Genomic DNA, 24,399 nt, shown 5'->3' with positions numbered 1-24,399 from the left:
GATTTAGGCCAGTATGAACTGAGACCAGGGTCCAGCTGTGAGATAGCAGCTCCCTCTCTGTGGGAGATTACAAGAAAGAAGCAATACTTTGGTACTAGTCTATGGGGGAAAGAAAATGAGACAGCGCTACTTGAATTAAATCTCCCTTCTTTCTCTTTATTTTCTGGAGAAAAGTTGTTTGTTTTCTGTTATTTGCAGAAAGGAAAACAGTATATCTTTGCAGCATCTTTTTTTCCCCTTGAGCCCCATCATGTCTCACATAAATTGCAACCCAGCCGTTGATACTGTTTCATGCCCTTTTGGACTCCTGTGTTTGCATTTTTCCATTGTCTATTCTCACCTGTGTGATACATTATTTACTTAGTACGTTATTTGGCTAGCTAGTTATTTAGACTTTATCTTTGTTCTGATAATGTTTTTTGTAGCGTCGTGACATATCACCAAATTAAATACATTTACGTGACAGTCCCAAACCGCAGAAGTTTCATAAAGGGTTTCTGAATAGAAATGGAACATTCTTACACTACCAGTTTATAGCTGTTTGCGATTGCTTGAAATATCATGGGTCCATCTAGGGAACAGTGTGGAAGGGTCAATCAACACAGTGCTAGATTTTTCATGCGTTGTGTTTAAATCCTCTTTATGTGATGGCTTTCTTGGCTGGATGTTGTTTGTTTCTAAGCTGGATGTAGCTTTGCTGGTTTATAAAGCCACTCCGTATTGGTTGTTGTATATTTTTCGGCCTGTTTGGCCGTCTTTTTCTTCCTAATGTTTCACCAGTCTCTGTGGCCGGCATCTTCAGAGGACGGGAGTTAGAACTCCATATTACTGAACACTGAGAATTAGCATCTTGCCTTAACTGGGTCATTTGGCTCACATAGAATTTGAATCTGTATCTCAGATCTGGTCCAAGTTCTTCACAGAAGTTATTTGTTCACTCTTTTCAAGTATATATGACCCACTCTTAAGAGGAGGAATCTCACAGATCTATACAATAAAAACTAAACCAGCATTTTCCCAACCTGGGGATTGCAAAGTATTTTTCGGGGGGGGGGGGGCTGGGTCACCTTCTATGCATTTTAGCCCTTGATAAATAATTTCTTCCTTGATCTTTAAGAGCAGGATGTTAGTGTGTATAGGCTGTTTGGGCAAGAAAGAGGCCTTTATGTTATGAGAAGGGATGGCTTTATGCCATTAAAATGCTCTTTTTGCAAATGTGGTGGGGGGCTATAGGTGACTTGGCTATTACAAAAGGGAACTGCAACTTGAAAAAGGTTGGGAACAACTGAACTAGACAAACCAGCAATCCTAGTGTCATGTAAAACCATTGGTTTGACCTCATGAAGCTCTCTGCCTAGTTTAAAGGCCCTCAACAAATGAGCAGTTCAGTTTTCTTCAAGAGCAGTTAGCCCCTTGCATATCAGCCTGCGTGAGGAAGAAAAGAGAAAGAATGGGTTAGGAGAGGGGAAGACGTGTGAGGGTCACCTGCCTATAGGGGTCCTCAAAATTAACAGTGGACAAAATACAGATGCCATTGGTTTGTACTTTGGTGGTTACTCAGTATTTAAGCCTGAGATTCAATTACTCACAGCAGTGCAGAATAAATCCAGTGAATTCTGCTGAGGGATCATCATAATCATCATCGTCCTGCAGAGTTTGAAGGGACCCAGTGGTTCAAGTCCAGCCCCTTTGAAAGAGACATCATGGGGAGTCAGATACCTAAACCACTGGTTCTTAACCTTGGGTTACTCAGGAGTTTTGGACTGCAACTCCCAGAAGCCTTCACCACCAACTGTGCTGGCTGCGGTTTCTGGGAGTTGCAGTTCAAAAGCATCTGAGTTACAAAGGTTAAGAACTACTGACCTAAACCACTGAACTAGCAGGTCATATAATGGGGAGGTAAGGAATAACATTCCATTGGATCAAACTGCATTTGGCATACATGCACAGGGTGATCTTATGAGAGATCGGAGTGGTGGTATGTTAATCCTTTGATTCCCCCCCCCCCCGGTCTTGATCCAGATCAGGTCCTTCATGCCTGTAATTTTGATAGGAGGGAAATTTGCTGCCCATTGATTTATATGTGGGGGCTTTTTCTGTTACAGATTGTAACCTTGGCAAGAGATGAGATAATTCAGATCAAGACCACAGGATCACAGCAGTGAGTTAGATCAGTGGTCCCCAACCTTGGGCCTCCAGATGTTCTTGGACTGCAACTCCCAGAAGCCTTCACCACCACCTCGGCTGGCCAGGATTTCTGGGAGCTGAAGTCCAAGAACATCTGAAAGCCCAAGGTTGGGGACCACTGAGTTAGATTGTGCGTTCTAGCACCAGCAAATTCTGTGATCCAAGAGCACCACCAGAAGGAGGGGCTGCTAATCCATTTCTATCTTATACATGGAGAAAACTCTCTCTCTCTCTCTCTCTCTCTCTCTCTCTCTCTCTCTCTCTCTCTCTCTCTCTCTCTCTCTCTCTCTCTCTGTGTGTGTGTGTGTGTGTGTGTGTGTGTGTGTGTGTGTGTGTGTGTGTGTGCTGTAAATTGGAATCAATCAACATAATTATAATCCTGTTTTTAGGGTCTTAAATTGTGCTGGGGCTCTGCATTTGCTTTTCAATGAGAGAAAAAAATATTGCTACCTTAGTAGCCATGCTTTGTGTGGAAAATAGCATGTGGTTTTTATCCAGCGCAGTAAGAACCTTTTGTTGTTATCAGCAAAACCACATCAGCTGAGGTTATTCCCTTTGTTTAAGATTTGGCCTCGAAATTCCAGTGGACTTTGGTGTTCATTATCTCTGCTCCATCCTCTGTCTTGAAGGAAAGGAAGCCATCAGGGAAAGCTGCCAGAGATTAATGATTTACCTAATCCAAACAGTGGAACAGCTGACCTTTTATTTTTTTTAAAGATGAGACAATTATTTTGGGGCCTGGTTGCTAATTTCTGTGTACTCCAGACTCTTGAATGGGTTGATAGATCTGCAGTTCTGTCCTCAGATCTTCAGGACAGGGGTGCATGTGTGCATGTGCATGCAAGGAGTTGGACACAAAGAGAGGGCTCCATTTGGATGGCTTTTTTTTTTTTTTGTAAAAAAGGACATCATGTGGGAAACCAAATTGCAATTTGGAAATAGACCTGAAGACACTTAATCCTCTCTCTTTTTTCTTTTGTGGCAGGGGTGGGAGGCTCCAGATGTTGTTGGACTAAAAGTAGTAGTATTTTTGCTACTGGCTAGAGATACTGGGTACTGTAGTCCATTCGACCGTTGGAGATCAACAATTGCCTGCCCTTAATAGACCATTGGTCTGGATAGGCGGGGTATAAAACTAATAAAATAAAAATAAATACAATTAATATATGGATTTGTAAATTTATTTATTTATTTTATTTTATTTATACCCCGCCTATCTGGTCGGTGAGGACCACTCTAGGCGGCTAACAACAGTAAAATGATACAATAACAATATAAATAAACAATTCTAATTAATAAAAACACTACAATACATTACACGAAACGCAAAACAAAACAGTAAAGAGGAAAGAGGGAGGTCAAGAGGAATGTGATGGAAAGGCCTGCCCAAACATCCATGTCTTCAATTGCTTCTTAAAGATACCCAGCGAGGGAGAATATTGAATTTGGTCAGTGCAGATGAGAGAGAATCTACCTAAAATTTCAAAGTACCTCATGCTGAAGATGGAAATAACTCAAGAATCTAAAAATTCCAGTGCAGGAGAGATTCAGTTGTTCCAAAACTGAGAGAGATTCAGTTGTTCCTGTGTTGGCTCCCTTGAGGTGGAATAACTACCTCTCTGAAAAAAACTGTTGAAATAAAAGTAAAGAAAAGAACAGGGGGTGAGGAGGGAATCAACAACACCCCATTGCTTCTGGTTCTTGAAGAGTATCCTTTCTGACTTTTAAATGTGCTTTTCTACCAGCTGATTCTTAGCAATAGTGCTGGAGGATGTCCTGTGCTCTAAAATGCTTCCCTCCCCCCACAACGCCATCTCAGCCTTCCTGTCTGTCTGTGGCAAGAACGAGGCCTCCTTTTGTTTCGATTAAACAGGACGTTCTTAATGGCAGCTTAAGCCTCAGCGTTGCGCTCAACCCCTGCCTGTTTCCATTTGGCCTGGGAGATGTGATAACTTCCTCATTGACAGCTGCACAAATGACCGCCGCCTCAGCTCGAGGCGCACGGTGGTGTTTTGCACATTAGACAGGAAGTGTATCATTGAGTGCCAAGGCTGTTTGCAGGTTCTTCACAGCAAAATGCCTTGAATTGGGCAGGAATGCACCCAGCTAAGCAGAAAAAGAAGGCTTTCTTTGGTGTGTGGATTTGGATGGGTTGCGGGGCGGGGCGGGGGTAGGGGAGAGTGAGCCTTACTTCTTTTCACTTTGGTGGGGAAATGGTTTGAAGCAAAGCCCAAATCTGTGGCCAGCAGAACAGGTGGAAAGGATTAGCAGCCTTGAACTCTTATGAAGGAAGGTTGGGAATCAATCAAATGATCAGCAAGAACTACAGGCATTAATTGTCTGTGTAATAATGGCATAATAGTTTTAAAAACTATTTACATGGGTTTTTAAAAGTTTAGTTTTATGAGTCATGCTTCTTGATAATAATTATGTGCTGTCAAGACAAATTCTGATTTAAGGTGACCCTTTCCAGGGCTTTCAGGTAGAGAATACTCAGAAGTAGTGAATTGTCCGGCTCTAGTTACAGCCACACTTGAAGTCTCTTCTGGCTATACAATCTTTGATTCTATTCTGTGCTTCTAAGGCAAGGATGGGAAACTGGTGGCTCTCAAGATGTTAATGGACTGCAGCATCCTTTATACATGACCATTGGCCGTAGTGGCGGAGGCAGATCAGAACTAATGATGTCCAGCAGCAGTTCGAGGGCCAAGCATTCCCCCCACCTGTGATGTGTGTCCTCTTAAGTCCTAGTCTGATACTCTGAGCAATGAATGCTCTCTGAATGCTTCTGGGTTGCAACTCCCATAATTTGTCACCATTGCTTGTACTGGAAAGGGCTGATGAGAATTCATCCAACAAAATCTGGAGGACACAGTTGCCCATCTTGTGCAAACCACAACATCATATTATGTTCCCTCATGAATTCTATATAATAAGTCTTTGGAACTTTCTCCACACCCATATCCTTTGGTGTGCAAGTACACATAAACACACCTCCCATTTGAGTCAGCAGTTCTGGTTTTCTTCTGTGCTGGACAGGCTCCAAGTCCTCCCCTGGAATTTAAAGTTTCTGGCAGCAAACCTATGTCTGCCATTCTGCCTTTTGGAAACTCATCATCTAACTGCATGTGGAGCTAATGCTTGAGAAACAGGATTGCACACGGAGCTTCAATCAAAAGAACCTAGTAATGGAGGCCACAGAACATACGTCACCACAAAGTCTTTTCTTTCTTTTGTGTTCTTGCTCCTTCCTCCCTCCCTCCCTCCCTCTCAGCCTAGACCTTGCTTGAAGCAGTGGTGCTGGGTGCATGTATATGCGCACACGTGGGATGCAGTTGTTACACATTCACACTTCGAAGTTTACTTTGTAGAGAAAATCTCACTTGTGGACAGGGGCCAGCTCCCAGGCTATGGAAAGCTCTCCCGGGAGACCAGGATGGCCCCTTCCTTTTTATCCTTTCGAAAAAAGCTAAAGATTCATCTCTTCAGGCAGGCTTTTAACCATTATAACTGAATCCGTGAACCCCATTTTAGCAGATAATTTTAATCTTTTTCATGTTTTAATCTTATTGTTTAATTTGTCTTTTAATGTTTAACATATTGTGTTTTCAACTGTGTGAATTTTAATGTTGTGTTGGGTCCCTTGTTGGGAGAAATGCAGCATATAAATAAAACTAACAACAACAACAACAACAACAACAACAACAACAACAACAACAACAACAACAACAACAACAACAACAACAACAACAACAACAACAACAACAACAACAACAACAACAACATGGACAGTTTTATCGATTTGGCTCTCCTTTTTGTTTAGTACACAGCTGGAATCTTCAGCCTTTTAAATGTTGACAAAATCTTGCTTCTACTTCAGTTCCCAATTGCTCAGAGCAGATGAAAATTGAACATCAACTACATCTGGATAGTCAACAAGTGCCAGTCACGTGTCTGCAGGTTGAGTCATGGCAACTGAAGAAGCTATTTGGATGAGTAGCGAAACATTTCAACCCTAATAAGAAAGAAGTCCAGTTGCCATGACCCAATTTCCAAATAACCTCACCTGGATGACTGAGAATCTTCACATGGTTAAACAACACATGGTTAAACAACTTGTCATATCTGTGAAGACCCTGTTAGCCAGCTGAATCTGTTATGAAGATGAGAAGGGTCTCCACCAAATATTTTAGTAATAAAGTGTAGGATCAACTCCATGTTTAATGTTGCTCTGGGTGAAAGATCTAGTTAGTTCCCTCTTGCCTGTTGATTACATTGTTTATGGCTTATGTGACAGTGATTATTGGTACCAGCAGAACTCTGAACAGTTTTGGGTGCCCCAAGATGGACTTTTTAGGAATCCTGTGATGCCCCAAGGATTCCTCATCTTGGAGGGAAATTGAAATGCCAGTCAATCCCGTTTACTGAGTGCTGCTCAGAGCACAACAGCAGTTTTTAAGGGCTAGAACCCGACATGGCAGGTGCCCCCTGAAATCTGCAAGATGTTGGCACACATTCTATCTTTGCAGGCTTTTTATGGTACCAGGCAGCTCTTCAGATAACTTGGGATGTTAAAAAGTTAGGGGTCCATAAATGGGGTAAAAATTGTGAAAACTTATTTATACATAGATATTTGTCATTGCAGCATCGAGTGGTGCCCCACATAGCGACAATAATCAGTTCCGAAAAAATTGTCACTATACGGATTTGTTGCTATGCGGGGCAAAAAAGCCCATAGGAACGCATTAAAACACGTTTAATGCGTTCCTATGGGGAAAAAACTCACCGTTCTGCGTAAGTCCTCCATGCGGCCGCCATTTTTGCTGCCCGGTAAGCGAGGAAAAGGCACGAAAACACAGCGGGCGGCCATTTTCTTTACCCGGTGGCCATTTTGGAACACCGATCAGCTGTTCCAAAAACATCGTTATGCGATAATCGGTAAGCGAAATGCTTACCGATCATCGCAAAGTGATGTTTTACCATCTAAAACATCATTATGCGATTGCTTTTGCAATCACAAAAACTCAATCGCTATGCGGATTCGTCGTTAAACGAATCGCTCGTTATGCGGGGCACCACTGTAATTCACTTTCACTAGTTGAACTTGTGATTGCCTAGAAAGCCGTTCAGAGTAATGTGGTTTATTGGCTAATGTCTACTCCTTGGCTCCAAGTTCAGAAACAAATTAATGATGAATTGTTCTTGATTATCATATTAATATAACAGAAATACTCGATACAGTAAATAGTTTAATTATTGCTTCTTGGATGATGTGAGTTTGATGCCAGAAGCTGAGTGGAGAATTCTTTTTCATGTTGTTTGCATACCGTTTGGTACACCTGGTGACTCCCCTTTCTTTCTTTTCATATTAACTGTCAGCAAGACCTAAATAAAATAATCTTAAGACAACTTAACCAACCATCTACCTATGTATGGAATGGTATTTCCTTAGCCCTGTTTGGAAAGACCTCTTAGGTGTCTCTGTGGATTGTGTGTAAGGCCAGTTATGTATTTCTATTTGGAGTTGCTGCAGGAATTTTGTCCATCCTCTCCCATCAGGGCAAAGTTCCTTGACATGAAGTCGAGATGAGCAAATTGCTCCCTTCCAAATGTTTCTGATCCACAGCTTATAGTATTGGTCAGTAAGGAATATGTTGGATAGGTCTGTTGGGAATTACAGTCCCCAAAACATTCGGATAGCACAAATATCCACCTTTGCTCTGTTTGTCTTTCTGGCAGTCTTCTTTTGAGCACCACCTTGTATGTACTCCAACAGTAGAGAATTTATGGCCCTCCAGGTATTTTGTTACTCATTTAACTACAATAAGAAAAAGTCATTGCCAGGAATACTGCTGTTAGAAGAAGGCATTTTCTCTTGGTGCCAATTACAGGTGTCTAAATTGAATAAGAACTGCAAAGCATTTTTCAGCTATGAAATTGGCATTGAAATGTGACTGTGTTAAATATGTTCAAGTTAAATATGACCTAAATAGTATGTCTGCTTGCAATAATTATGTATATTTCTCTTAAAATTGAATTATTATATAATTGTAAATACTTTATTTCCAGGCTCTTATTCTTAAAAATTAAACAGAATAAACTACAGTCCTGCTTCACTGACTAGTGTTTTTTTTAAAAGGGAAAGACAAGCCAAGTTACCTGTTGCTATTTTGCTGCTGGCACTTCAGGATTAGGCATGTAGGTAGCTAAAATAGCTGGAACTCTTTGAAATTCAGCATCTCAGGAGCCCTCTAAATTGACAGACAAGAATTTACTGTACTGTAAACAGAAGTTGTCTAATTTCAAGACTTGTGATGGATGAAAGGGAGCATCATTGACCTCATTTCACTTTGTTAGGCTTTGCAGCCAAACAGAGTTCTGGAAGATAAGACTCGGAGGTAATATCTCAGACCTTCAGGGAGAGCACACTTCTTTGGAGGTGTATGTCCTTCTTGTTACTTGAAACAAACAAACAAGCAACTCCTTTTTAACAGTCATATTGAAAGGAGAAATGCTTATTGAAGTCCTCTGTTTGAGGTTGTTCCAGGGTTTTGCTTCAATTGATTGATTGATTGATTGATTGATTGATTGATTGATTGATTGATTGATTGATTGATTGATTGATTGATTGCACTTATACGCCGCCCATCTAGACATTGTCTACTCTGGGCGGCTCACAACAGGCAAGATAAAAACAGTTAATATATAATAACAGTTTTACAGCAATATACAATGATCACAATAGTTCAAGATGGGAGGGAAAATAAATTAAGTAAATAAATGCATTAAAACAGGCTTTTCCAGTGCTGTGGCATCTTGATATGTTGGGCTCCCATTCCCATCATAACTGGCCATCATAGTATGTGATTAGGCTGTCTTGAGATGATGCTGGTTGTAGACACATCTAGCGATGGGAGTATTCGTATATGAATGAGGGCCCGCCCCCTGGGGCCCAACCATCCACTGCAGCCACCAACTCCGCTCTCCTTCCAGTCGCTCCAGAGCTCATGGCCAGCTATCCACTCATCAACTTGGCAGGGAAACTCATCTTCCTTCCTTCTGCCAAGAGTGGATAGTCGACCACAAGCTCCGGAGCAAGTAAAAGGGAGAGCAGAGCCGGATTTCTAACCATCCACTCACGCAGCGGATGTGTGAGTGGATGGTTACGTTCAGCTTTGTGGGGGTATTCGTATACAAATACCCCCATCTCAAGGACAGTCCAGGGCTTTAGACAGGGGCTTTCTCAGTCCCATCTTGAGTTGCCAAATACTGAACCTGGCATCTTATATATAAAAAACCTTTGTGCTGGGTTATTGGTATGTTATCCACCTTGACTCAGGAACTACATTTTTTTCTAAATTTTTATGAGGAAAAATGATGGGAAGCCTTTGAACTTTCAGATATTTATGAGGTACTGCAACTGCAGTGCTGCCCAACTGATGTCTGCACTGGATAGGGATGATGGGATGTGTAATCAAAAACATTTGTACTTCAAAATGTTCTAGAACATTTTTTTCCAATCAAGTTGCCTTCCAAATTTTTGGGCTATATTTCCTGGCCATTAGCCATACAACATGGGTGAATGAGTTAATTAACATGTTTCCTTTTTCTATTTGGCTTTTAAATAGCTATTCATTTATTTGTTTGTTTGTTTGTTTTATTTTATTTTTCAGAATCAACCCCATAATCCTTACAAAGGCTTGGAAACTCAGGTAAACACTTTTTTTCAGACATTTTCTTTTTTCTTAAAAAAAAAAGCAAAACAAGTTGCAGGAAATTCTGGTCAACCTTTCCCGTGTAAGCCACTGAAAGTAAATTTTGCCTGTTGTTACATCTTGACTGCGCAGAGTTGAAAAGTGTACATTTTGTCAGATTGGAGGATGTCATTTCCACCTTGGAGGCAAAGCAAACTATTTATACCTCTCTATCCTGAATCTCTTTTTGCTCATCTCCCCAGACAGATGGTCTGATCCGGAAGAAAACAGTTGTGTGTTTTTGCAGGCTTCTTCCTAAAATATGAAAAATGCACGGCATGTCAGACATGGCTGTCACTTAAAAGGTCACTGCATTTGGGAGAGGATTTGACTAATTCACCAAGAGAGATTTGATTCATGTCCCTTTCTCTTTTTGATTTCATTTGCAGTAGGGAGGGGGCAATTTAATTTAGTTTAACTTTGTTGCTGGGAGATAAGAAAATGGCAGAAATTTTCCACTCAGGCATTTCTGATATCTCTGAAACTTATGATAAACATTTCTACATTATATGAGGGTTTCTCAAGATTTAAGACATTTGCTTATTTGTGGATCTCTGCCCTCATGCAATTTCTTTCCTGCTTATGAAACCACGGCTGTTATTACGAGCTCAGTATTAGTGGCAACTAGAGCTTGAATCAAGATTCCTGCTAAGCTGAGTGTGCACACAAGACACTGCTTCCCTCTGCGCACTCTTCCTTCTCTGCACAGCGATTGTGCTAGGTTCCGGTTGTGACTTACCCAGCATGCGGGGGCTGGAGTCGCACGTGCATGCAGGGCTGACGCGGCAAGTGCGAGAGGCGCAGCCCTGCCCAGTGGGGCTGAAAATTAGAGGGTACATTGGTTTGGATTCTGTAGTTCACAAAGCCTGCAGCAAACCTTTCCTTCATCCTTTATGTATATGTAATGTGTGCATGTGCATGTGTGTGTTTGTTTGAATGGCACTTTGTGGATGAGGTTTAATTTGGTGGCCTCAGAGCCTTTTGGTTGCCGGTTATGTCCAGAAGGTTCAAAGAGTTAATGCCTTGGGTAGTTTGGCCTAGCATCGCTTTTCCAGGCTGGCCCAAGATCTTTTGCTGCCTGAGATACATCAGCAAATGTCACCCCTTCCCTCTTTCTTGCCAATAATAATTTACACAGCCAATGAAGTAATTTCAGCAGCTGAGGCAGAACATTCAATAAACGCTGTTCTTCATCTCCCTGGCCTTAAAAATACAGTAACTGAAAAGGTAACAAATAATCTTGCTTCCTTTTCATAACATCTAAAATAAGCTGCCTGAGGTACCCTACTTTAGTCCTCTGAAATGCTGGTCCTTTTGCCCTCACTGTGCTGTAGGCACTTATAGGTATATAAGCAGCACACTTTGCTTTTGCCTTGCTCACTGCTCAGGGACCACAGCAGATGCCTTTAGCTGAAGATTGGGAATATGGGTTTCTTAAGCATCTTGGGAAACCAAAGCAGAATGTAACCACACATATCTGCTGGATTTTTAAAAAGGTGATTTTAAGTAACCTCAGAAGAAGGATGAGTAAGATCCCATGGCAGGAGATCCTAACAAGAAAAGGAATCCAAGAAGGGTGGGAGTTTCTTTAAAAAGAAATGCTAAAAGCACAGCTACAAACAATTCCAACAAGAAAAAAGGTGAGAGGCAGCAAAAAAGGCCAGTGTGGTTTCACAAAAAGCTCAGGGAGGACCTGGAAACAAACAAGCAAAAACAAAAAAAAAGGCATAGGAAATGGAAAGAAGGCCAGGTCACCAAGAAAGAGTACAGCCAAATAGCAAGGCAATGCAGGGATGGCATTAGGAGAGCAAAAGCTGAGAATGAGCTGAGATTAGCTAGAGACAATAAAAGCAATAAAAAGCATTCTTCATGTATGTGTGAAGCAAGACAAAGAAAAGAAATAGCTACTCAATGGAAATGGAAAAATGATAGATGACAAAGAAAAAGCAGAGGTGCTCAATTCCTATTTTAGTTCCATAGCTATTCCTATTTTTAACCATAAGACAAACAAATGTCCAGCCGCCCCGAGTAGACGTAGTCTAGAGGGGCGGGGTAAAAAATGAATGAATGAATGAATGAATGAATGAATGAATGAATGAATGAATGAATGAATGAATGAATGAATGAATAAATAAATAAATAAATAAATAAATAAATAAATAAATAAATAAATAAATAAATAAATAAATGTGACGTGCAAGTAGAGGGGACAAGAAAGTAATAAATAGTAAGGAATACCTTACTATCTTGAACAAGTTCTAATCTCCAAGACTGGTTGAACTGCATCTGAGAGTGCTCAAAGGACTCTCAGAATGGCTGCCCATTATTTTCTTGACATCATGGGAAATGGGTGAGGTGTCAGATGATTGGCTAATGTCATACCTATCTTCAAAAAGGGAAAAAAGGAGGAACCTGGGAACTACAGGCCAGTCAGCCTGACGTCAATCCCAAGGAAAATTCTGGAACAAATTATAGAACAGTCACTATTTCAAAAGAAACAAAAGCAGAATGTAGATACATGTAACTACTACTCATTTATACATTAGACTTTAGGAAAGCCAATTTTAATAAATACAATATAATGGTAGATAAGGTCCCATGGCAAGAAATCCTAACAGGAAAAGGTGTCCAAGATGGGTGGGAGTATATCTTTAAAAAACAATGAGAGAGAGACAGAGATTCTAAAGGCACAACTAGAAGCAATTCCAACAAGAAAAAAGGCAGAAACCAGGGAAGAAAGAACAATGTGGCTTTACAAAAAGCTTAGAGAGGACCTGGAAACAACAACAAAAAGGACACGTATAGGAAGTGGAAAGAAGGCCAGGCTACAAAGGAAGAGTATGGACAAGCAGCAAAGAATTGCAGGAATTGTGTTAGGAAGGCAGAAGCTCAGAATGAGCTGATGTTAGCAAGAGATGCTAAAAGCAACAGAAAAGCATTTTTCAGGTACATGTATAGCAAAAGACAAAAGTACTCAATTCCTACTTCACCTTGGTCTTCTCCCAAATGACAGTGAATGCTTCTCCAGGCAAATATGATATACAAAGGGAAGATATGAGATTGCAGCTTTAGATGGATAAACAAATAGTCAAGAGATACCTTACTACTTTAAATGAATTAAAATCCCCAGGGCCAGTTGAACTCTATCCAAAGATACTGAGGGAACTGGCTGAAGAACTTTCAGAACAACTACAGTGGTGCCTCGCTTAACGACGATAATCCGTTCCAGGAAAATCGCTGTTAAGTGAAAACATTGTAAAGCGAAAATAAAAACCCAATTGAAACCCATTCAATGTGTTCCAATGGGGTAAATACTCACTGTCCAGCAAAGATCCTCCATACGGCAGCCATTTTCGCTGCCTGTATAGGCACAGCGGGGAGCCATTTTAATTACCCAGCAGCCATTTTGAATCCACTGATCAGCTATTTAAAAAACATCGTTTTGTGAAGAATCGGTTCCCAAAGCAGGGAACCGATCATCACAAAGTGAAATTCCCCCATTTAGACCATTGTTTTGCGATCGCAAAAAGATTGTCGTAAAGTGGATTTGTCATAACGTGGGGCAATCGTAAAGCGAGGCACCACTGTATCCATTATTTTCTTGAAATCAAGGGAATTGAGCGAGGTGCCAGATCATTGAAGGAGGGCTAATGTTATCCCAGTCTTCAAAAAGATCAAAAAGGAGAAACAGGGGAACTGCAAATCGGTCAGCCTGACATCAATCCCAGGGAAAATTCTGGAGCAGATTTTAAAGTAGTGACTCTGCCAGCATCTAGAAAACAATGCAGTAATAACTAGAAGCCAACATAAATTTGTCAGGAACAAATCTAATCCTGCCAGACTAATCTTATCTCATTTTTGATAGGGGAACTCCTGGTAGATGGTAAGAATGGTGTAGATATAATACATCTTGAATTCAGCAATACTTTTGACAAAGTGCCACACGATATTCTGATTAGCAAGCTAACTAGGTTCGGGCTGAATGGAACTGTTGACTGTTGGTGTGCACTCTGTGTTTTGCAGAATCATTGGGAAGATGTCAGAGGACACAGGGAAGTATTTTAAAAATGTGTTAGCTATTTGTGTTTTTTTTTTAAGGTCAAATAATGACTATATAATATCCATATTGATTCCAGATATCCCAAAATTCTGGATTTTTAGAATTCCAAATGCAAAGAGCTGTAATTCCTAAATGAAATTCAAAATTGGAATTTTTGTGCTAGTGTACATGCCTCTTGAAATCAATTTATAACAGCTATATGATAATACTATTTCAAAATCAACAACCCAGAAGCATAAAACAAAATTAATTTTAGTGATAAAACATGGGAGGTGCTCGAGACATTGTTGACTCTCACAGAGCCTTAAGAGAGTTACCGTACCTTTTTTCGATCACAATTGCCAGAAACCCAATTTTGCCATGTTGGCTGGGGGCCTGCATATATTTGTATCTTTGTTGGGGTGGGATTACTTATTTTTGAACAGTGCTAGTCCAAGTATTTTTTGCTGCCTGCGGCAAAGAGCAAGATGGCATTCTATGTTGAAAAGTCAGGTGAGCTGTCAGCTGAATCTTACGTGAACATTGGCAATAGGATGGATTCTTCAACTGCACCAGGCACCTACAGGCTGGTTTTAGGCAAAGCTCACAATGTTGCATATTAAAAGGAACTTTTTGTGTTTCTCATTACTTCTTGGCTGCCAGCTTCTCTTTAACTTTGCTCCAGTTGCATACGTAGTTACTTTGTGTTGCTTGTTACCCAAGCATTGCATTGTCATTGCCAACCGATGGATTTTATAGCAGCCAGTTCTAATATTGCACTTTGCAAATATTGCTAAAAATACAGAAGACAAAACCAAAGATTCCTGCCACTTAGGATTGATAAGAGAATGACATAAAACCTGAACAACCTCTGCAAAAAAAAACCTCTGGCCTTACAAAGTAAATTTTGTAAACAACTTATGTTAACCAAAGTAACTGATTATAGGTAATTAGATTACTTGTAATTGGTTACTTGCAAACTCTGATTTAAGGGGTGCAGTAGAGGCCATGTGGCACTGTAGCATGCACAGTTCTGTTCTTCAAAAGAAAATGTTCAAAGGGATCAGGTAGAACAGCTAAAGGATGCTTTGAATGGTCTATTAGAGGTGTCAGCTGCTCCTGCATTTGAGATTTTTCCACAATCATGTCATCTTTTCTTGATTTGTTACTTTAGGTTTTTTTCAAATTTCTGGCTTAATGGGTAACGGAAGCCGTCTCCATGCTCTTACACAAGAGAGCTTGATGCAGCACATTTTGGTCCTATTCTGTTCTTTAGGGACATTTCGTTTTATGTCACTGTTCATAAAATGGCTGAAAATTATTAGTTGAGATTCCTTCGGGCAGACTGACAGAGAGAAACAGGCATATAGCCTGTAAAGATAGCAGAGGAAGTCCTTAGGCCCCTAGGGAATCAGGGTAGGATCAAGAAATCATTACTGAATTGCCAGAATATAAATACAGAGGGCCTCTTATATTTATGGCTGTTTAACTGCAGTGAATATTAATAAGATTTGTTTTGGGGGGGGTTTACATTCTTTGTTGTTTTCTTTGTTTTTAATCGATTGTTAGTCAGATGATGCCTTTGTATTTCTTGGTCAGGATGACAGAAAGTGGGAATAAATTCAATTGGTGAACAACTGAATAGAATCCTGCATGCATGCCTTTCTGTCTCTTTTCTACAAGAATAAGAGAAGCAAAAGAGGCTTGTTACTTAAATGAACATTAAACTTTTCACAGTTAGGAATATCCCCAAGTCTACCGAGCTCTCCCCCTTCCCTTGACTAAGCCCCTGTTTTATAATCAGTTATGGTTGTTTGTATACTCTGATATTTATTATGCATTTATAAATAAATAGACAGACAGGCAGACAGGTAAATGCCTAGTGCTCAAGCAGTTCAACCTAATGCAATAAATAATGTAACATTAATTCATTGTGATAAGATTCATAGTGTCAGAATGTTTCCCCATAATATTTAACTTGTAAAGTAATTGGAGGGTCACCAGAGGGAAACAGGGTCAATCCAATTGTCAGCCCCTACTAGAATAGCCCACTCTTTAAAGTCAAGGCTTGTGTATGCCCCTTTGCTTTGGGTTGGTGTTAACAGTTGAATTCAACCCTGTATATTTGAACAAATGAAAGTGGAAACAAAGAGAAAGCTTGAGGCCTTATATTACAGGTGTGGGGAACTTTCTGAGAAACATTTCATCCCCCCTCCAATATTTTGGGTGCCCACCTTCTTGACACTAATGATAAACCATTTCTGCCCTTGCCCACCAAATCTCAGCTGTTTTGTTGAGAAACATGATATGTAGGAAAAGCATACATTCTTAGTGCATGAGGAAGTTACTTTTTTTGAATGATGATACCCAGAATCCACCATTGTTAGTGAGATCTGTGCTCAAACCAAAGTGGATGGAGCCAGATTGTAACTGCTTTCAGACACGGAAATCAAAATTCCTGTGCAGTTCCAAACCTTCATCTCCCATCTGCAAAGCAAAGCTTATTTCACTGTGAGACCATCGTAGGCTTAATATAGCTTCTTTTTGCTAGACACTGATTGGAAATAAGGGCAGAAAAAGCATGCAACTAGGAGTTGGTGGGAGAGAAGGATATATTCTAGGATCCAAATCAGGCCTTTGCACCAAGGTCGGGTACAGCCTTGCTAAGGAGCATCTTCATATCTGAGAAGAAAATTTAAAGTCAACATCACAGTCTTGTAACAGCCAACAAACAATTACTACCCTGCATGGAATTCCAGTTAGTTTGGAACTTATGTAGTTTTCGTATACTGGGTTCAGACCATTAATCCAGGAATATGGACCATCTGGACCTCCAGATGTCAGTTTACAACTCCCATCACCCCTTGCCAGCATAGTCAAGGGCAAGGAATGACGGGATCTGTGCAAAGGATTGTTCCAGTCCTGTACACCAATGCTGTTGATACTGGATACCAACATCTTTCTGATATGTCATGTAACAAGTTCTTCCTACTCTGTCTTGTGATGCTGGACATTGGACTGGAACTGTATCACTAAGTTGTACTGAGCAATGGTGGAAGGAACTCCCTTTTGCTAGCAGCCACCTTAGTTTCTGGTCAGCATATGGAAGACTGGTAGACCACTTCATCCACCCTCCACCAGCTGCCAGATCAGCACTTGATCACTGCCCTCCAGCACATTGGCCTGCATAGAATCCTAGCTGAACACCTCAATGGGTAGCTGGTGGATTGCAGCAACTTTTGTAGTGCTATTGTACTTAAAAACAACTCTTCAGAAAGTCAAAGACCTCAAATTGCAGCAATAAAACAGCATCAGATCAATAAAGTTTTATCAGTAGTCTCCAGATCAGCTTCGTGGTAACCTTTCAAAGCTCCCTCTCTGTGTTTCTTCTCTCTTTTGACTTTGAAAACCTACAAACGTGTCATTTGAGATCTGGTAGAAATGGAGGTCACTACCTTATACTGTATTTTCGCATCAAACTGATGACAGGCATAGCCCCCCCCCCTTTTCTGAATTCATTTATCCCAATCAAAGAGTTTAGGCCCATGCAGCATTCTTCACAGTTTGACCTTTTAAAACTGTCAGAATGATATTAAACTGTGAGCATTATCATCTTATTCCGACTTGCAAAAGTCAGGATGCAGCTTAAATCCTACTTTGAACGGTGACTTTTAACGCGACGTTTGGCAAGTCACTTTTGCCACAGCTTGAAAAGATGTGGGCCTGAAAATTATCCCCATCAAAGCCAGAGTAGTGCTTCAGATTAAACATCCTCACTTGAGGTTTCCTTGAGTGCAGAGGGCACAACCCAAACTGGTTGGAGCCAATGTGAGGGATAGGAACAAATGGACTTTAAAAGACAAATCATCCTTAATTCACATTTCCTGAGCTTATATAGAAACAGCACCACCTCCATCCTTTGATTTTTTTTTTTTGTCATTTCTCCATGAACAGTGAAATTCTATACACATCTGATCAGAAGTATATACTGTTCTGATCACTGAATCTAACAAGATTTAGCAGAGCTGGAAATGGTGCAAAAAACAAACAAACCGAAACAACCAGAATGATGAAAGGGATAGTGCACCCATCTCCTTTATGTTGTTGTTTAGTCGTTAAGTCGTGACCCCAAGGACCAGAGCACGCCAGGCCCTCCTGTCTTCCACTGCCTCCCGGAGTTGGGTCAATTTCATGTTGGTTGCTTCGCAGACACTGTCCAGCCATCTCATCCTCGGTCGTCCCCTTCTCCTCTTGCCATCACACTTTCCCAACATCAGGGTCTTTTCCAGGGAGTCTTCTCTTCTCATCAGATGGCCAAAGTATTGGAGCCTCAGCTTCAGGTGGATTGTGTTTAGTCAGAACTCTCCACTATGTCCTGTCCATCTTGGGTGGCCCTGCACGGCATAGCCCATAGCTTCTCTGAGTTACTCAAGTCCCATCGCTACGGCAAGGCAGCAATCTATAAAAATAGAGATATATTACTTAGCCTTTTAACACACACACAAATGTCAAACAAGGAGTTCTCTAAGTACTCACCCACCCATCTTCCAGTTTAAAACTGTGGAGGGAAATGCATATTGTATTTGCTGCTGCTGCATTTACTACTGCTGCTTGATGATTTCTGGACTGCCAATGGTCTTTGCTGTCTGCTGTCTCGTGCCTGGTATCTGTGCTATATCTGTGGTATTTGGTATTTTGCACTGTCTCGCTTCCCTATATTTATATTTCTCTCAGTTGTTTATTTTTTCATTCTCAACTGGTACCCCTCCTGTACTGCCAGAACAGTTTGCTTCAATATGAAACACATTACCTAAATTTTCTAAGGGGATTTCTATTGCTTTTTCCACCCTTGTAAACATTTAAGGAGCAAGTCATTGTTTATATATTAACTAGTTCCTCTGAAGGCCTGCTATAGTAGTAGACTAGTTTCATAGTAGCTTACTTGTGTACCACTTTGCTAGGTAAGCAGATTCTGTATGAAAGAAACAGAGAGGTACCAGTTTATTATATCTGCATTGTAGTACTCTAGAAGTTTCATGATCTTTTTTTAAAATATCTTTTGTTTTCATTATCAGTGTTTACATATCCATGTTCAAGTGTTGGTTTGCTAGACAAAAACTACTATAAAGGTGTCAAGGTGCTTACTTTGCAACCCAATGCTATTTCACAATGACCTTGCTTTTCTCGTGATGGCTTTAGATGGAGAGTGAGCTGATGGTCTTGCAGTGACTTTTAGTACACTGCAGTTCAAAGCTCATTTGTTAAATACAATGTACATTTTAGGGTTGCATTTTTTACACCTCTCTTCATTATTTTAGCTTCTACACATATAGAAAACCCAAACTGGAAGCCTTTTCAGGAGGATTAGCACCATTGTATCAGCCACTTTCCAACTACAAAGCCAGACATTAATCAAGCTGTATTAAAGATCACACAAAATTTATTGATACATAGATTATTCAGGTGTTGGATAGGCTGAGAATGGAGCAAGGTGATGAGGTCATAATTAGAGATGGGGGTATTTGTATACAAATATGAATATGGGGCTGGACCGTCCACTCCCACGTCCACCAGTGGCGGTCCCTCTCTTCCTTCCAATTGCTCCTGAGTGCCGTTCTCTTCCCGGTCAGCTAGCCACTCCTTGCACAGGGAGGGAGGAAGAGTCTCCCTGCAAGGCTTCCAAGTGGCTAGCCGAGTGGCATTCCGGAGCAATTGGAAGGAATAGAGAGTGAGTGGACGGTCCAGCCTCAGGGGCCAGACCCTCAGTAACTCCAGCGGCATGGGGATACAGTCAACCGTCGACTTACAAACGGCCCTAGTTACAAACATTTCGACTTACAAACCGCTCTGATAGAAAAATATTGACTCGACTTGCTAGCTTAGATTTGAATTACGAACCAAAAAATGCGCGGGAGGTGGGGAAAGCACGAAATTTGAACTTTCAGTTAACCGTTGGCCAGTGAAGAGGGTGCCTGTCTGCTTCCTTGCTGTTCCCAGCATTTTGAGAGTGGATTTCGAGACAGTCTCCAGACTGCCTGGTACTGCCTGGTACAGTGCTGTACGGACTGTATTTTTATTTTTTGACTTTTTAAAAAAATTTGATTTTTGGATTTTTGTTCCCTCCCTCCTTTGCTGCCCCCCTTTTCCCCAAAAGGTGCTTGTATTGGCTTGTCTTGATTGAAAAGGTGCTTTTCAAGGTTGTCTGAAAGGTGCTTGGTTTTTCCCAGAAGGTGCTTGACTTGGCTGACAAGGTGCTTTTCAAGGTGTTCTGTTGAAAAGGTGTCTGTTCCCTCCTTCCCTCCCTCTTTTCTTTCCTTTGTTTAACCTAAGTCATCTTAGGTTAAAAGGGGGGGAGAGAAAAATATCTGCCTCTAGTGGTAGGAACGGATTAACCGGCTTTGCGTTAGTTCCTATGGGAACTAATGATTCGAGTTACAAGCCGCACCTCAACCCAAGAACCAAAAACAGCTGGAACAGATTAATTGGTTTTCAGTGCATTCCTATGGGAAATGCTGATTCGACTTACAAACTTTTTGACTTACAAACTTCCTTCTGGAACAGATTAGGTTTGTAAGTCAAGGGTTGACTGTAGTCATATACGAGTACCCACATCTCTAGTCACAATTCAATAAGCAAAATGTTTATGAAGTGAGTTGTCCCAAATTCTTTGCTTTGTCATTGTGATTTTAAAGGCAGATCATAGTGGAGAGACAGATAAATTTTGCCAACGATGCTTTTGTAGTGCTTGTCAGGTAAGTGTCGTAGTAGTAATTTAGGGAGGCCCTAAAGAAATGAATGGATTCCCAATGTGGTGTTGTGATGGACTAGGACTCTGGAGAGCAGGGTTTGAATCCTCATTTGGCCATAGAAACTCATTGTGGGAGTAGAACTGGTAAAACCACTCTTTAAATATCTCACTTCCCTTGAAAGCTCTAGTAGGGTCTCTATAAGTTGGTTCTGACTTGAAGGCACAGAACACACACACAAACAGAGGAGGGGGGGAGACACACAAACAGAGGGGGAGAGAGAGAAATGAGTAATCCCTAACAGATACCAAAAAGAAAAGTTAAGCATTATTGTATTCGTGAAAGCTTTCACGGCCCGGGATCTAATGGCTGTGCACAGAGTGCTGTCCTCTGAAGATGCCAGCCACAGAGACTGGCGAAACATTAGGAAGAACAACCTTCAGAACACAGCCAAAGAGCCCGAAAAACCCACAACAACCTTAAAGCATTATTGCTTCTGAATATCCCAAAGGCACCTACATAGGCTGCTAGAGACAGCAGTATATTGGATACAAATGAGCATTTTGACCTAGCCTAGCCAGGACCAGCCTCCTCTTATGTTTGTAGCATTTAAACGCCATGCATTATCAAGCACGGAGCCCTGGCTGTGAAAATGTAGGAATGTTCACAGCCCAAGGGTGATCTGTGAGCTAGAGACTTCACACTCATTTTTGCAAGGGGAGGTGTAGATGGTTAGAATTACAGATCTTCCTTCCCTACCTGTGTCCTAACTTGACCTCTGGAAGTCCACCTATCTACAGGGTCCAAAGATAAAGCATTCATGCAAATCATTACTGTATCCCTGCACTGAGCAGGGGGTTGGATTTGATGGCCTTGTAGGCCCTTTCCAACTTCACTTTTCTATGATTCTGTGATTGTGTTGGCTTGTTTGCCCCCTCCTACACACCTCTTCTGGTTTTTGCTTGCATGCAGCTTCCGAATTGATTTTGAGCTCACAGCCTTCCTCTTGCTGGGGCACAGGATATGATTGCTCCACAAATAAATGTCAAAGGAAGACCATCTACATTGCTAGAGGCGGCAGGGATTTTAATGAGTTGTGTGAGCCACATCCCTGCTTTCATCTCCCTAATAGCTAGGTGTTAAAAGGAAGAGAATGCCAACTAATAGATGGCTTAGTAGATAGTGGAAATGGTTAGAAGGGACAAGCCTGCCAATTAAGCGAAAGCTGAAGATTCAGTGAGATTTGATGGATAGTAAATATGCAAATATTTAATCTGATAGTTAGAATCATAATCTGTTAAATTTCAATCTGCACATTTTAATTGGTTAATTGTAAATTTTGTAAATTTTGCTCCTTATTTTTACAGTTTGTACTTTTGTTTTATAATTATGTTACAAAGCAAACTTTTGAGTTTTTTAAAAAATATATTGTAAAATTGATTTTTAAATTTTTTATCATAATTACATGAGTTCTATTTTGTAACAATTCTATTATGAATTATTACCTTGTCTGAAACTGGGATAAGGTGGGGTGCCAAATGACCCAATCCTGTGCTTTTGAAATACTTAAAAAGTAGTCATACAGAGGAGGGGAAGGATGTGTTCTTGATCATCCCAGAGTGCAGGGCACGAAATAATGGGCTCAAGCTACAGGAAGCCAGATTTCACCTAGTTGAATAATGTATCATGAAAAATGTCTTAACCGTTAGAGCAGCACGACAGTGGAACCCATGACCTCAGGAGGTAGTGAGTGCTCCAGTGCTAGAGGCATTCAAGAAAAACAAGTGGTCAACCATCTGTCAAATTTGCTTGTCAGATCAAAATAAGGATTCCTGTCTTGAACAGAGTTTTGGACCTGATGGCCTTAGAGGCTGCTTCTAGCTCATTTATGCTGTGACTTTGTGTGTTATTAAAAGGTGGTTATAAATAAGTTGAATGTAGGAGAAAGCAGAAGTGACAGATTAATCCTTTCCTAGCTGCTCAGAATTCTTCTGCTGATTTTAATAAGCATCTTGTTATAGATGTATATGTACAGGAAATGCTATTCTATAGTGGTAATAGAGAGTGACACAGTTGAGTCACGGTTTATAAAAATGCAAACAACTTCAGCTGGAAACAAGTCTTCTGGATGGTTTGTTGTTAAATGCTGTTAAGTCATCTTGAACTTATAGCAACCTAATGAATGAATGATCTCCACAATGCCCTGGCCTCAAATTACCCTGCTCAGCTCCTCTAAACTCAAGTGTATGGTTTCCTTTAGGGCAATGGTCCCCAACCTTGTGCCTCCAGATGTTCTTGGACTATAACTCCCAGAAGCCTTCACCACCACCTCTGCTGGCCAGGATTTCTGGGAGTTGAAGTCCAAGAACATCTGGAGGCCCAAGGTTGGGGACCACTGCTTTAGGGCATAGGTCTGAGAACAGTGGTAAATCACCCCAAATTGGGTAAAAGTGAAAATCCTGGGGGTAATGAGAAGAGTGCATCCTGCTAGTTCGGTACACAGCCTGTATAGATTCAATAATATTTTTTAATTCAAATAATGTATGATTTCCTTCCTTTCGAATCAAGGGGTTTAATGTTGGCGTATATAAATTTTAGGGGGGGGGAGGTAAAAAAGTTCCCTGACCCCTGCTTTAGGGAGTCCATCCTTCTCCTGTTTGGCCTTCCTCTTTTCATGCTGCCTTTCGCCTTTCCCGGCATGATTATCTTTTCCCGATAATCCTGCCTTCTTATGATGTGCCCAAAGGAGGACAGCCTCAGAGATCATTCAGGCTTGATTTGTTCTAGGACCCACTTGTTCATCTTTCTGGCAGTCCAGGGTAACCTATAGCTTCTCATGATCCACACAGTCAAAGGCTTTGTTGCAGTCTATAAAGCACAAGCTGATCTTTGTCTGAAATTCTTTGGTTTACTCCATTAGCCAGCAGATATTTGCACTCTGAATTTGACTGCCCTTTACTTTTTGGAATTTTTGGAACATCAGGCATTTCTCACTCCAAATAAGATAAAAGCCTTTGTTGTAACACCTTGGGCATCACTTTACTTGCATGAGAAATGAAAGCAATGGTCCTATAGTTACTGCACTCCTTTGCATCTGTGGGCCACTGTTTTGTTTTCTATATTTGTTGTCTTATTCTTGTTAGGATTTTGACAGTTTCAGTCTCTGTGGCGTAAAATAGTTCTGTCAGTATCTCATCTACTGAGAAGTTTTATTCATTCATTCACTCATTTAAAATATGTTTACCCTGCCTTTCTCCTTAAAAAGGACACAAGGTCGCTTACATCATTGAAAGACAATATTTAAAGCTAAGAATAGCGAGCCTAAAAAGACAGCTTCCATCGTTAAAATACATTATTAAAGCTAAAAACAGTAGATTTACAAATATTGAAAGGAAACAAACTCTGAAAATGGTAAATATAAATAGTATTAAAAATGCAGTCAAGTAATCTATCTAAAAATCACACTCAGGTAGCCAGTCATTGAGGGAAAGCTTTCCTGAAGAGAAAAGTCTTTTCCTGTGTGAGAAAGGACAGCAAAGATGGGGCCAGTATGGCCTCCTGTGGGAGGGAGTTCCAGAGTCTGGGAGCAGCCACAGAGAAAGGCCTTTCCTATGTCCCCATCAGGTGCACCTGTGAAGGTGGAGGGACCAAGAGAAAGGCCCCTCCTGATGAT

At 40.9% G+C, this 24,399-nt stretch overlaps 1 protein-coding gene across 2 annotated transcripts in view; it reads left to right on the top strand.

Annotated features, from left to right (window-relative positions):
* Positions 1 to 24,399, top strand: part of XYLT1 (xylosyltransferase 1) — a 257,453-nt gene that overhangs the window by 64,980 nt on the left and 168,074 nt on the right. Inside the window, exon 2 of one of the 2 annotated variants that reach the window (XM_020802967.3) lies at positions 9,861 to 9,899. The exons of the other annotated variant lie outside the window; for it this stretch is intronic. Coding sequence (XP_020658626.3) covers positions 9,861 to 9,899 — 39 coding nt within the window. The remainder of the gene's footprint in view (positions 1 to 9,860; positions 9,900 to 24,399) is intronic. 2 annotated transcript variants of the gene reach the window in all.

This window comes from Pogona vitticeps, chromosome 13 (assembly GCF_051106095.1).
Source record: "Pogona vitticeps strain Pit_001003342236 chromosome 13, PviZW2.1, whole genome shotgun sequence".
NCBI lineage: Eukaryota > Metazoa > Chordata > Lepidosauria > Squamata > Agamidae > Pogona > Pogona vitticeps.
The sequence above is the reverse complement of the archived record's forward strand: the minus strand, read 5'-3'. Positions and strand labels throughout refer to the sequence as shown.